At 43.5% G+C, this 13,201-nt stretch overlaps 1 protein-coding gene across 5 annotated transcripts in view; it reads left to right on the top strand.

Moving 5' to 3' along the window:
- Positions 1-493: 493 nt before the first annotated feature.
- Positions 494-13,201, top strand: part of STAB1 (stabilin 1) — a 95,868-nt gene continuing 83,160 nt past the window's right edge. For 3 of the 5 annotated variants that reach the window (XM_054076529.1, XM_054076528.1, XM_054076525.1), the window contains exons 1-7: positions 1,618-1,958; positions 7,676-7,812; positions 9,310-9,425; positions 10,592-10,677; positions 11,744-11,813; positions 12,318-12,413; positions 12,863-12,979. In XM_054076529.1, coding sequence (XP_053932504.1) covers positions 1,878-1,958; positions 7,676-7,812; positions 9,310-9,425; positions 10,592-10,677; positions 11,744-11,813; positions 12,318-12,413; positions 12,863-12,979 — 703 coding nt within the window. In that variant the 5' untranslated portion in view covers positions 1,618-1,877. Of the gene's footprint in view, positions 626-1,617; positions 1,959-7,675; positions 7,813-9,309; positions 9,426-10,591; positions 10,678-11,743; positions 11,814-12,317; positions 12,414-12,862; positions 12,980-13,201 lie in introns of those variants that run through there. The other 2 variants (XM_054076526.1, XM_054076527.1) reach the window with 2 other exon arrangements.

Here is a 13,201-nt window from a genome sequence, read left to right as displayed (position 1 = left end):
AGGGGCTCCAGGAAAGCTGGGGAGGGGCTCTTGATCAAGGAGTGCAGGGAGAGGATAAAGGGGAATGGTTTTAAGCTGAAAGAGATTTGGATGAGAGATTAGGAAGGAGTATTTTACTGTTTCTGTGATCCTTCTAGGATGCCTGGCTTAGCTGTGTGTGATTAACAGGTAGCATGGAGCAAAGACGCAGACTCATCCTTCTGTTTACTTGGCCAGTCAGTACCGTGACTGTAGGTAAATAAAGCGCTGTACAGCTTCTACGCTAATGTCCTGCTCTACAAGAATGTCTATTTGTGACTTTGCCATCTCACCAGAACTGGTCTAAGTTATGTCACAGATCTGCAGGGTACCAAATGATTCCCAGAGCTGTGCAAACCCTCTGACCTTGACAGAGCGCCCGTCTGTTGGGTAGAGATGGTCCCAGGGCTGCAGTTGTCCTGTAGCAGGACAAGTGGGCTGAGTTGTCAGATTGAGTTGTGGGCTGGTTGTTCTCACATGGGTAGCAGTGGATGGTTGTGCCTTATCTGCTTCCTGCTAGCGCAGGATATATAATAGCGCTGGCTGTTCGTCATGCTGGCTGTCTCTATAGGGTGGAAGAAGAGGTAAAGCACAATTAACGGCACGAGTAAGTACAGCAATTTTTAAATACTTTGTACGTTAGCATGTGGTTTTTTGTGTGTACGCCGGGGGCAAAAATTATTAACATTCTGAGTTATTTATGTAAACACAAGAATAGCTTCTTATCCTGGCTTCATTTAAGCATCTTCATGTACTGTTAATGGCTCCAAAATTAAAAGACCCCTCGTTTCTCAGTAGGGTTTGTTTACTGACAGAAATAGTCCTTAGACTGCTCAGTACGTTGGATGATCTTGGCAGTGTAGGGTATCATAGAATCATGGAACGGTTTGGATTGGAAGGGACCTTAAATATCATCCAATTCCAACCCCCAAAGTTGGAGACAAAGGGAGATAAAGTCCATGTAAAATCTGAATATATAATATTCCTTGTATAATCAATTATTGGTTGTTTGTAATGTTCAAAAGGAGAAAATCAATTGCAGACCATACCTCAGGCTAGCGTGTATTTTTTTTTAATCCCGTTTTGGGACGTTCTTGTTCTGAGTGCTATGGAATTGCTCCTTGGATTCATCAAGCTGTCAGCAGAGAGTTTGCAAAATGATGTATTTTGCAACTGCACCTGCAAAATGGGATGCTTTGCTTGATGAGAAACTCAAATATTTTAAGTATTTTAAGTAAATATCAAAACCTACCCAAAGCAGTTGCTTGCTTGATGCAATGTGTTTACATTATTGCTCTGAAATGCAGCACGTCTCTTGCATTGCTTTGTTCATGCGTCGTTTGGAACAGGTACTGGTCAGGTCTATCTCCTGTTTGAGGAGGTGTGGACACAGTAACATCAGTGGTGGAATTAAATTACCTTACCCTTCGTGAATTCATGGTATTTAAGTTTGCCCATTGGGTTTGCCTTCAGTTCAGCATACAGTTAACCTTTTTTCATTCCAATTAGTTGAAACCTAAGGATTTCCTTCCTTCTGTTTTGAACTGATATGTAAGAGGAAATCCGTAGATGTTCCTGTTTTGAGTAAACCTTTTTCTAAGGAGTTCTGCTTGTGCATTCAAAAAAAAAAGAATAGAAAGAAAGAAAAAGGCGATATTGATTCAGACGTAACGCTAGAAGTAGCAGATCCACTTCTGAAGGCTTTGCAGCCAAAGAGCACAGTGCAAAAATGCTCTCTCCCTGTTTACTTTTAACCTCTGGTTTGTCTTGGATCTGATTCTTAGTAGGCGGTCTTATCTTACAGAAATTGTAGCCTCTATCGCCACCCCTTTTGTGGAAAAGGTCCTGTCTGTAAAAGCATGAAAATGCATCCTCCTGGGTTGCTGTTTTTCTTCTTAGCAGCATGCTTCACTCCCACAGCTGACTGCCAGAGCCAGAAGGTAAGTCTGTGAGTCTTTGTTTTAACATTCATTGAATGGTTCTTCCTATTTGGATGATTGCATGTTAAGAAATAGTCCTCCTCAAAACTCCTTTTTTTCATGTACCTTTATTTAGATGCAGAATAACATCCATTATTAAACTTTAGGACCATAGGAATCTTCTCTGCTTACATGTGGGGGGGTTGTGCAGTCTAAACCAAGGAATTAAAAATAAGGTTGAAAGGAGCTGCTTGAGTTTTAGGTCAGATTAAATCTGTATTTATATTCAGCACTGAACATGAAAGTTGTGATATGAAAGGAATTTACTCAGCATCTTCTGTCTTCTGCTGTTTTCAGTACATGTGATGGGAGCTGAGCATCTGACAGGACAGGTCTGCAAGTTTCCCAGGAGAATTGTATAAAGAAAAAAAACTTAAATTTTATCAAATTGTTGCTTTGCAGCGGTGTAAATACCTTTCTTTCAAGTACATTTCCCAGGGAGGAGCGTGGAATACTTTCCATTTTATTTCACTTTTGTTAATTTTCTTTTGATTCCTTTATTTCTGTTCTTGTGTTTAGCAGCAGCATTTAGAAGAACATCTGATGCCTTTGTAGGTCTGTTCTCTAGGCTCCATGGTGAGGCGTCCCAGTTTCTGTAGGATAGAATTCACACTAATTTATACTATATTGTCTTCTGCCATTGCCCTTCTTGTGTCCTGATGTTGGAGGAATGAAGTGGCCTACAAAGTCAGAAGATGTGTAAGACATTTGGGGCATTATTCCCTGGGGATCCAAGCTATGAAAGGGTTGTCTTGTCATGAATGACAAAGAGGTGCCTTGTGGAGATGAACTGACTTGTGCTAAAGGAAGGTGTGTGTGAGTGAAAGGCTTAATTTAGAAAAAGCCGGAGTGCTGAAAAGATGTGTCAGTGCCAGAGCTTTGGGTGGAAGCTTTCGCGTAGAACCTTTCATAAAGGGGCTATAAATGACCGATAAGAACCTCATGAACCTTTAGACTTGTAGGATCATTAAGGTGTCTTCAGCACAAGCACAAAGAAGTGTCTCTACTTGTGGTTTTTACTTGTCTGGAGGCATGGGTTCCAGTATAGTAGTGTGTTCAGGAGCATGGGCTCACATCTTCAACTGCTCTAAGTGGAAATGTAGGTCTTCACTTTGAGACAGTGCATTGAGTTCTGTAATCACTGAGGTGTCTGCCTTGGTGTGAAACAGTTAAAATATCAGGTAATGAGTACCCACTCACAGAGAGGTGAAATGATTTGAGTCACCACTGGAGCAGTTTGTTTAATCCAGGAAAAATAACTTCCTTTTACAGCTTTTTCCCCAAAGGATTCCCTCTTTTTGGAGAAAAGAGAAGAAACATTTGAAAGGTTATAATGGGAGGTAAGGGAAAATAAGGCTCTAATGAAGTCTTCTTTGATAGTTTAGGGTGAATATTGGATCTGCTTACAAAAGGAATGCATTAGTTCCACAAGAGGCCTCCATAGGCTTGCAGGAGCCTTGTAGGGGCCACCAAGAGAGAAAAGGGAGATTTTGACCTAGTTGGTTTTCAGCAATGTTAACCTTGGGGCTCTGATTTGATGGCTCAAACGTGACAGCAAATCTCTTAGCCTGTTTAGGGTTTTGTATACCTTTCCGTATGGGCTGGGAAACATGTGGCAGATGTAAGAACCATGAAAGTGTTTCTGCTGGGAGGAGGCCAGTCCCAGGCTGTGCTGGAGGAGGCGTGGAGGCAGGTGGGAGGCGAGGGAAGTGCTCCCTCCATCCCTGTGCCTCCAGTGCTCTGCAGCAGAGATGGTGGGAAACACCCAGGGCAACAGTAGATCTTGTGTTACGTGATTTTCTGAGCTTGATTGTTCATCTGTGTGCTGAAAAGTGTCTTCCTTGGACAGATCTGTGTGTCCAGGAGCCACTGGTCTGTTTAGCTAAAGAGTTATTGAGAGCTTCTTGGGGAAGTACACGACTGTAATGACTGAAGCATGCGTCTACAGCTCTGTTCTGTAAAGGGCAAATGCACTGGAAACTTGATGATTCATTAGATAATGACCATTTCCAGAACTGACTCCCAGTATTGTTGGAACCAAACACTGACGTCCAAATATGTTTTTCTTTCTTCCTTCAGATTTTGCCGTGCAGTAGGATTTGTGTCGCGCTTTGGGAGGAAAAGATAAAGAGTGAAAATGAGGGGAATGAAACTAGCCCTTAAAAAAACCTCCTCGGCTTATTCTCTTGGGGTGGAATAAGAGAAACTTGAGCACTTGAGAAGTAAGGGCCGTTTGTGTTGAAGGGAGAGGAGGGAAGGAAACAAACACTGCAGCATCCAGAAGCTCCGCTGTCTCAGCGGAGCGCAGAGGGCAGTGGCTGCTCATGCACACACATGTGTTTGAGTGCAGGGAGAGAACACGGTCCAGCCCTGGCGAGACTCAGCTCAGTGTGGGCAGAGGCACCCTGGCTCTTAACTTCTTTCAGCTGCAGCTAAGTGTCTTCTGCTTTAAATGCCTCCTTGAGTTTTGGAGTTGTTTGAGTGTCTTTCTTTTCTGTTGCTTTGTACCCAGAGTGGGATACAGGCTCACAACATCACCTACTCAGGAACAGTGATTGTTTTCACCCCATTGCTGACTCTCGACCCACCAGACAGCATTGCTGCATCCCTGGGGCAGACATTCCTTCTCGCTACTTCCTCTCCAGCATCTTCAAACACAGAAACAGTGGTCACAGATGAGCCCAAGGGGGCAGTGCCTCATGTTTTCCATGAGCCTGTGCCCCCGGAGCCCCCTCAGGCTTCAGCTCTTGTCTAGCTTTCATCCTTTTGAAAATTCAAGGATCCAAACTGTTACATTTCATAGAATCATATGGGACATTTACATCCCTTGATTCTCTCTTCTGCTTTTCTAAGAAGCAAAACACTCCAGAAAAATGACTGCTTCATCAATTCTGTCACTCAAATAAGAAAGGAAATATTTTTTTTATTGTTTTCCGCGCAGCTGTTTTCTTCCTCTTTCCTCCCGCCTGTTGCTGCTGACACAAGCGTATTTCCTTATAAAAAGGGGAAGATCTTACTGGAAAGCTGCCTAAAGCTCACAAAGTGTCCCAGGAAGGTAGGGTAGGGGAGATTCTGTCTCGTAACTGTCTTGTCTTAGAGGCCTGTAAGTAGTTAAAGATGCCAGCAGGGAAGAGTGACAGCTCTTCTCCTCTCCCAGTGTCCATCTCCATTTAGAAATGGAGTCACATTGATGAAGGAAAGAGAAGGAGAGTGGCATAATGTGTGAATAACGGTGTCTTCCTCCACTACCATGACAGAGAACACATTTAATGGCCCAGCTGTATCTGACAGCCGACTCCTGTTGCCTGGAAATAAAGTTGAAATAGATGATAGAAGAGTTTTAATTTAGTGTCTTGTGCTCTACTGTTTGCATGGTGTTTTCCATACAGATAGGGCAGCTTAGACACCTGATAAAAGTTTCTGCAGTAATTCTGACAAAATTAACATCATAACTCATAGGAAGGTGTCCACCTCTGTGTTTCTTCCTTGGGCATCTTCCCATTCTTCTTTCTGAGGCTTTGTCTCAGGGAAGATTAAAGCTGGTATTTGATGGGACTAGAAGGGCAGAAGATGTACCATTCTGTCAGAACCATGTGCCTGGCTTCACCTGGCTCCTTTCAAAAGCCCATCTTTAATCTGGAGTCCTAATTTGTACTTGAATCAGCTGGTTGGATGGGCTTCTTCCTGCACCATCAATAGCACTGCTGTTCTCTTGATACAGAGTGCTCTGGAGGTAGCACCTCATTTATCCATATTGACTGTCTTCTCTGTTTTGCTCCATGAAAAAGGAGAAATCTCCTTTGGTCGCAGTGTGTACCAGTGGGGTGGAAACCTAAGGTTAAACAAAGCTCATCTCTGTCCTGCTGGGTAAAATCCTGTCCATCTCTGTCCTCCTGGTGCTCACAGGAGATGGATAGGTGGATTTGGTGGATCTCAAATTGGTTTTGAGCTGTTTATAATGCAAGAAAGGCTGTGACGTAACAGGTTCCCTGGGGATTCTACCACCAAAGGAAGTGGAGGTTGGTGTATGGTAAAGAAAGCCCCATCTGCACAACTAGAAATTAATATCCATGTGAAAGGCAACCACGAACACAGATATCACTTCTTTGTTCAAAGATGCAAAAAGCTCAGCAAATCCAGGCAGAGGGAACTGAGTGTGAGTCAGGAAACTGTTCCAGGGAGATGTCCCTGTGGACCTGGGACTTGAGGGTTATCTCTCGAGAGGTTTTCCTGACAGGGTCTGCTGGCTATCATCTGGGAGGGCCTTCCTGAGCTGTTGATAACTGATGGGAAGCCATGGGCTTCCTCCCTTGCCTTGAGGCAAATTTGGGCTTAAGTTCAGAGGAAGCAAAGCTGACATTACTGATGGGAATCCAAAACAAGGAGTTCTGGGCACGGGAGAGCTGCTGCGTAACAGGATTGCTCAGGATTAGCTTAAAAAATCCCAGATCAAGGCCTCCTCCCCTAATTTGATCTAACGTTTTTATTTTTAGAAAATACAGAGCCTGCAGAGGCACCGCTGAGGCGAGCTGTGGGGGGGTTCCAGCCACTGACCTTTTGGGGCAAACACAGCTCTTGCCTTCCAGCTTTTCTTTGCCATCATCAGTGTCAAACAGTGTCTTTTTTTAAAGTAAGCAAGGAGGGGTTTGTGCTGTTGCTTTACTCCAGGAGTTTAGAAATTCAAGGAAACACTTTTAAGGTAAAATCGTGAGCTTCAATGACAGCTTGGTATATGATGATGAGGCTGTATTTTTTTTCATCTACTCTGACTGTGCTTCCTTTGGAGGAGCAGAGTTGGTGAGTACAGGGGTACAGAAAAGCCCTGTGAGAACACCTGAACCTCTCAAGTCATTGTGGTTGGGTAAAATGACTCGTGCTGAATTTATCACCAACTGTGTGAATTATCTGGGTCTCCTCCCTGATCGTCCTGCCAATGTTGTGGAGTCTCCTCACCTTGGATCAAAGCACCGCGGGCCATCCAGTTAGCCAGAAATCTGCAGAGCACCTTTCCTTTCATTCCCGCCCCATGTACCTTCTCGAAGACAAATGCCATGAGAAATATTTCTGTGAGCATCTTCTGGGTTCCGGAAAACAAACCGAACTAACGCATTCATTTTTTCAGCCCCGTGGAACAGCAATGAAACCACCACTGAATGGGATCACATCAACAGCATGGAAAAGAAAAATGCAAAAAGAGAAATGTGTTGCATTTTAATGCAGCATCCTCTGGCAAGGTTTATTAATGTAGAAAAGAAAAATGCAAAAAGAGAAATGTGTTGCATTTTAATGCAGCATCCTCTGGCAAGGTTTATTAATGTAGAGCTCGTCCTCACATATCGCTACCACATGTTTGTGAAAGGTCAGCTTAAATTAACAGTGCGCAATTATGATTATTTTAGAGATGGTTAGAATTTTTGCTGTGAGGCGTAGGGGGAGGATAAGATAGCTGTGATCTGCCCTAGTGCCTTCTAGCTGAGATCCAAGCGGAGCAGCGTGCAGCAGCGTGACATGATGGTTTAGCCTGTGTGCACCTCCCCGCAGCTGCACCAGTCACTGCGCTCCCCAGCGACATCTAAAGAACGGTGCAATGTTGATAAAGATATTAAAGGTTGGCAAAACGAGTGGCTTGGGTGATGATTTAAAATGGGGCTTATTTCCATTCTGTTTTTCTTTCTAAGTTAAAATCCATGCGATGCAATGTCAAGACGATGTTTACCATGAATACAGAGTGTACTTCTTGTGCCGCAGCTCCTAAAATGTTATGTCCAAGAGGCTGGTTAAAGACCACCCAAGGATTAGGATTGAGAGACTGCAGGTAAGGCCTGTTTCCTAACCAGGTGAAGGTTTTGATGCAGCCCTGCTATGCAAGTAGTGTGTATGCCTTCAAGAGAACAGTCTTGTTTTGAGCTCTAAAGATCCAAAGACTTTTGTTTTCAGATGCATAAAAGTGGATTTATGGCCCCTATTATTGTTGCTTTTGTCTCTTTGCAAATCCCAAAGACTTTCTGCTGGTTGCAAGATTCTATATTTAAGATTTTACATATTCTCTATGTAAGATTCAGAACAAATTACGTGGTAATTACTTCTAACTTGCTCTACATAACCTGAGTTTGCTAATCCTGCTGTAGCAACTTAACAGAGATCTGTCTAGCACAGAAACCTGTTTCAGACCCAGAATTCCAGAGTGGATTATTAGGAAAATAATATAATGATAGTTGCCCTTGTATATCCTCCCAGCTTCCAGCAATAATCCTCTGAACTTTTTACCTTCCTAGTTCACTTTATGACAATTGCTTGTTCATGTGGTCCTTACTCTTGCTCTGTTGAGCTTGGCTCTGGTAGGAAAAGAGTGAGGGGGGACTGAATTTACCAGGAAGCTTTTAAGAAATTAAACACTATAGATTATTGTTTGTGTATCTGTTCAGCAGTGAATGTTAACTGTTAATGTAGAGCCCCATTGTGTGCTGTTTTCTGCTATTCACTAGTCTGTTGAAATACTTTAAAAATAGCTGTAGCAGTTTTGCAGTTTATAGCAGTTTTTGCCCAGGCGCACACAGGAGTCAGATTGAAGCCAAAGCGGCAGTGCTATTGAGACAGTTTCCAAGTTCCTTTTGGGAAGGATGTTGTGCCAAAAATAAAATGAAGTGTAAGAATAATGTGAGTGTATGCAGCTTTTCGGAGTGTTATCTGCTCCTACCATGGTTATTGGGCAGACTCAATAGTTCTGTACTGTGTACGTGCAGAACAAAAGACGCTGCTACCAAGGGCTTAGCTGTGTGTAGAGGCATTGGATGAAGGGTTGAGAAGAAGATGCTTCTTTTGGGGATTTAAGAGGTTTGTCCAAGATTGCTTAGCGAATCTGAGAATAGCACGGCTATTAAACCCAAATTTCCAGCATCCCAATCTGGAATCTTTGGTGCAAGACAGAAGGGGACAAGTTCTGCAAAGAGACTTTGTTCTTTCAAGGTTATTGAAGTTGAATTCTAATGTTGAGTCACCCCGGAGATCTTAACTTTGTTTCTGTGCTGTCTAATGCTCCAGCATGCATGGTTTCTTTCCTGATGCCCTCAGACTGCTCAGGCTCATATCCAGTTCCCGGCAGATTTCTTGTAACCGATCTTTGAGGCTCCTATCAATGGGCATCCTGAGCAAAGATATAACCTGAGTGCAAACCCTTGCATGCATGTAGGAAACAAGAGTCCTTCCTTCCATTAAGAGCTTTGTGCGCTGCAGTGTGATTGCTTAGAAACCTTCCAACAAGCACATGCTATGTTTATGTTGTAATCGTGGATCTTGGATTGTTCTTTTTAAGATACACTGTCAAGTTAGGAGAAAATACACTTTCCCTGCCAGGGTGCCATCACATATGTAAGAAGGAAATTGAGGAGAAAAAGTGCTGCCCAGGATTCTGGGGTTCAGAGTGCTATGGTAAGTTTTTAATCTTTTTATGATACAATCTTGCTGTTCCATAAGTCAAAACAGTTTTAATGGGAGGCATTAAATATGCGTTAAGGTGATTAATTTTCATTATTCCTCCAACACTCACGAGGTCTCTATTATCTGTCTGGGAGATTCAGTATATAAAGGGGAAGGAATCTTTGCTTCAGAAGAGTTGAATCCTCTTACATTTAACACATAACATAACCTCCTTTGGTGGAACTTCCTTTTGTCTTCTCTTTTAAAATAAGCTTTTGGAAAGGGATGTTTTTGTTCCTCTTTAAGAAAGTTTCCAAAGGAAGAGGAAGATGTTCCTGTAGTCTGCAATGCATGTGCCACATGTGCTCCTGTATAGTCTGGAGTTAGTCAGCCGTTCAGCCACAGAAAATACTTAGCAATTCCAACTCCAGGTGAAAATAACTGAGTTCCCACTCAGGTTTATGCCAAGCAATGAGAATTTGTTTTGTCTTGTCTCAAAAATCCAAAAGCAAGGCCTATGATTGACTGGTTGCTGGAATATGGAAAGACACGCTGCAGTCCTGCAGAAGATAAGATGTCATTGGAGAGCTTGAGCTTGTTCTCACACAGCGGTGGTTTGAATAAGCTATGGACTTTGGCAGAGGAATCGCGCTCCTACAACTTTCAGATCTAGTCCCTAGCGTGTGGAGTTACCCCACTCCAAAGATGTGTGGACCTGGTTTGTCTGAGCGCATTCCGAACTCTTCATGAAGTCAGGGAAAGCTGAAAGTGCGCAGCATCTTTGCAAAGCAGGCTCACACCTGTCCTGAGGTTCAGAACTGCCCGTAGATATTTGATACCGCTTCTCGCCGATGCTGGCAGCAGTGATCTAACTTCAAAGCGTGTTTCAGTGCCTTTGCTGAAATTGAATTAGTTATAGCCCATTGGGACTGTTCCTTAGATTTTTAATAACAGGCTTTTCTTAACTAACAGCCAAATTGCTCCTTGGTGCCTCTTCTGGCCATGTTCACCAACTCTGGGCCAGCATTAGATGTATTGGATAAGCAGGCAGGGACTTCGCTGGTGAAGAGGGCGTTCCTTTTGCACAGCTGGAATGCCTGGGGGAAGAGGAGGTGGAAGAGGGAATGCAGTGCTGGTTGCTGGATGTAGTCTTGTCTGACCTGTCTCTTGCCTGCTAGAGTGTCTGGGTGGCTCTCAAAATCCCTGCAATGGCCATGGGACATGCTTGGATGGTATTCAGCAAAATGGGACCTGCATCTGCAAGGTTAGTGCATGATTTATTGTCAGGGTGATGTGCTTTTGTCAGAAGGAGTTGTATAGTGTCAGTGTGGATGCCTTGGATGAAAGCTGACCTTCTACCTTGGAAGGTCATTAGTGGTTTCTTTCATTCCAGCATCAGTGTCTGTGGTTTTTCTAGAGGATCGGTGTTGTTGGCAGTAGCACTAAGACACTGTTAGTGAGGATTTGGAGTTGTGAAGGATCTCTAGGAAGAAATGAAGAAAGAATGGCATGGATTTAAGCCTCTGATCAGTTGAAATAATCAGTGTCTGTGACTGTAAGAAGCCCTGAAATGCTTGGTTTTTAATGAGCTGCACCTTTTCCAGACTTGGACAATGCATTTCCTGAATGAATGAGTTTTAAACCTCTGCAGACAGATCCATTCTCTCTCTCAGGAAAAGCAAGAGAGAGCAAAAAGAGGATTTAGGGCAGATGTTTATTTTTTTCTTTGCAGCTCTGTATTTAGTTCAGCAAATGTGTGAACAATTCCTATGCATTTGAATATTATAGACCAGTGTTTCTAAAATTTTAGCTTAATAGATCAGTATCAGACTTGAAACTTTCTCTTGTAAACTGTATATTTTTACAGCGTCCTTAATTAATAGTGTTGTGAGTGGACAAGGTAGAATCCTACCTCTTGGGCCTCTCTTTGAGAAAGTTGCTTTTGGACTTAACTCAAGGAAACCTTATCAATTGAAATATGTGCTGAAGGTCCGTAAGCCCTGTAAAATCAATGTCAGAAAGCCCATTGGCACTGGTGAATTCCAAATTCCTTCTTCAGAGAGATAGCAGGAGCCAGCTGTTACAATCCTGACTGTGATAAGGACATGGTTTTCTTGATGCCTACCTCTGTGTTGGCTTATGCTGTGATCTTGCCTGCAGTGGAGGTGGTTGCTCCTACCTAGAGCACCGAACAGATCAGTTTTCTTCACTGTATTGCTTCAGCTGTCACAGAAAATCAGAAATGGGGAGACACTTTGAACTATAACGATGTTTGGGACCATGCAATGATATGGAAAAATAACATCTGGGACATTTGGGGGCTCTTCTAGGAGCAGTACAGTGGCTTTGCCTGCCAGAACTGTCGAGATGAAAATCGTTTTGGCCCAGACTGTCAGTCAGGTAAGATGAGTAATTCAGGCGAAACCTCTACAAAAATACCTGAGGGAGAGCAAGGAAAGGAGGCTGAGTGAAGAAGAGTACTGCAAAGGAGGAGGGGATGCCAACTGGCAATGTTTGATAGTGTTGATATTTTGCTTTTGTCCCATTAAGCAAAATATATGATATATATTTATATATATAATTTTATATAGAGGGCAACAAGGAAGAGGCTAGAAGACAGGCAGAGGAATTACAGGAGTCTGGAAAAGAGTTGGGAAGTGAGTGTGGGTCACTTTAGGGATGTAGGTAGCAGCCTGGCTGAAAAAAAGAGAGGAAATTGGGATAGCCATGGTAAGGGGAGAGATTTGCAATAAGAAAGATAGACTGATTTGAGTGAAAGACTGAGAATCATTTGCTTAATGGGAAATCAGAGTGCCAAGTCCCTGAACGGTTGGGCAATGTATGCCTGGACCTCATGTGCTGCCTTATAGCTGAAGGACACGTTTGTTTGGACTTCCCTTACAGTGTGTGACTGTGTGCACGGGGAATGCAACAGTGGTGTTACCGGTGATGGAAGCTGCACGTGCTATGGAGGCTACACTGGCCCCAGGTGTGACCAAGGTAAACACACCAGGAGCTGCAGAGGGGCTCGTAGCGCTAAACTGTGATATGGCCTTGGATACATGTGGCCCAGGAGGAACTGAGGGGCAACGAATGGCTTGGGAATGTAGAGGGAAGATGATTTGAGCACTGGAGAGCTAGAGAGAGGGGAAAAGCTAGGCTCTGCTCCCCTCTCTGTGACAGTGGCCGAGGGGCACCATCTCTTTGTGCTTCTGTTCTTATTGTGAAAACCAGATAGACCGTTTCTTCTCTCTAAGCCTTCGGGAGATCTGACTACCTAGGCTGCCAGTGCTTTAGAGCTGTTTGCACTGCTGATATCCCTTGCTTATTGTGCCACTTTGGGGCCTCTGGAAACCACATTTGCTTTAATTTCCAAATATTTTGTAAGGTAAGTTGTGCCTTCCAGTAGTGCCCTGTGTGCTCAAAGGGAAACTTTCTTTTGATTCCAGAGCTTCCCCTTTGCAAAGGCGTGACGTGCAAGGGCGACAGCGAATGTGTGGTGAGGGATGGGACAGCGATGTGTGACTGCAAGCTGGGCTACAGGAAGAGTGGGAGCACTTGTCAAGGTGAGAAACTTCTCTGTGACCCTAAATGGACCCCTGTTTGGAAAAATCGTACTGAGCTGTTATTTCTGGATGAATTTGATCACTATGAATACAATACCTGAATATGAATACACTACAGAGGCTGAAGGACGTGTGTTTTAGGAATCTCTTTAAGATTAAGGGCTGAGTTATTGGCTTTCCTCTCAGTTGGTCCAGAAAGCAAGAAATGAATTAGAGTTGCAG

The sequence above is a fragment of the Cuculus canorus genome, chromosome 11 (genome assembly GCF_017976375.1).
Source record: "Cuculus canorus isolate bCucCan1 chromosome 11, bCucCan1.pri, whole genome shotgun sequence".
NCBI lineage: Eukaryota > Metazoa > Chordata > Aves > Cuculiformes > Cuculidae > Cuculus > Cuculus canorus.
This window is presented reverse-complemented; position numbering and strand designations above follow the sequence as displayed.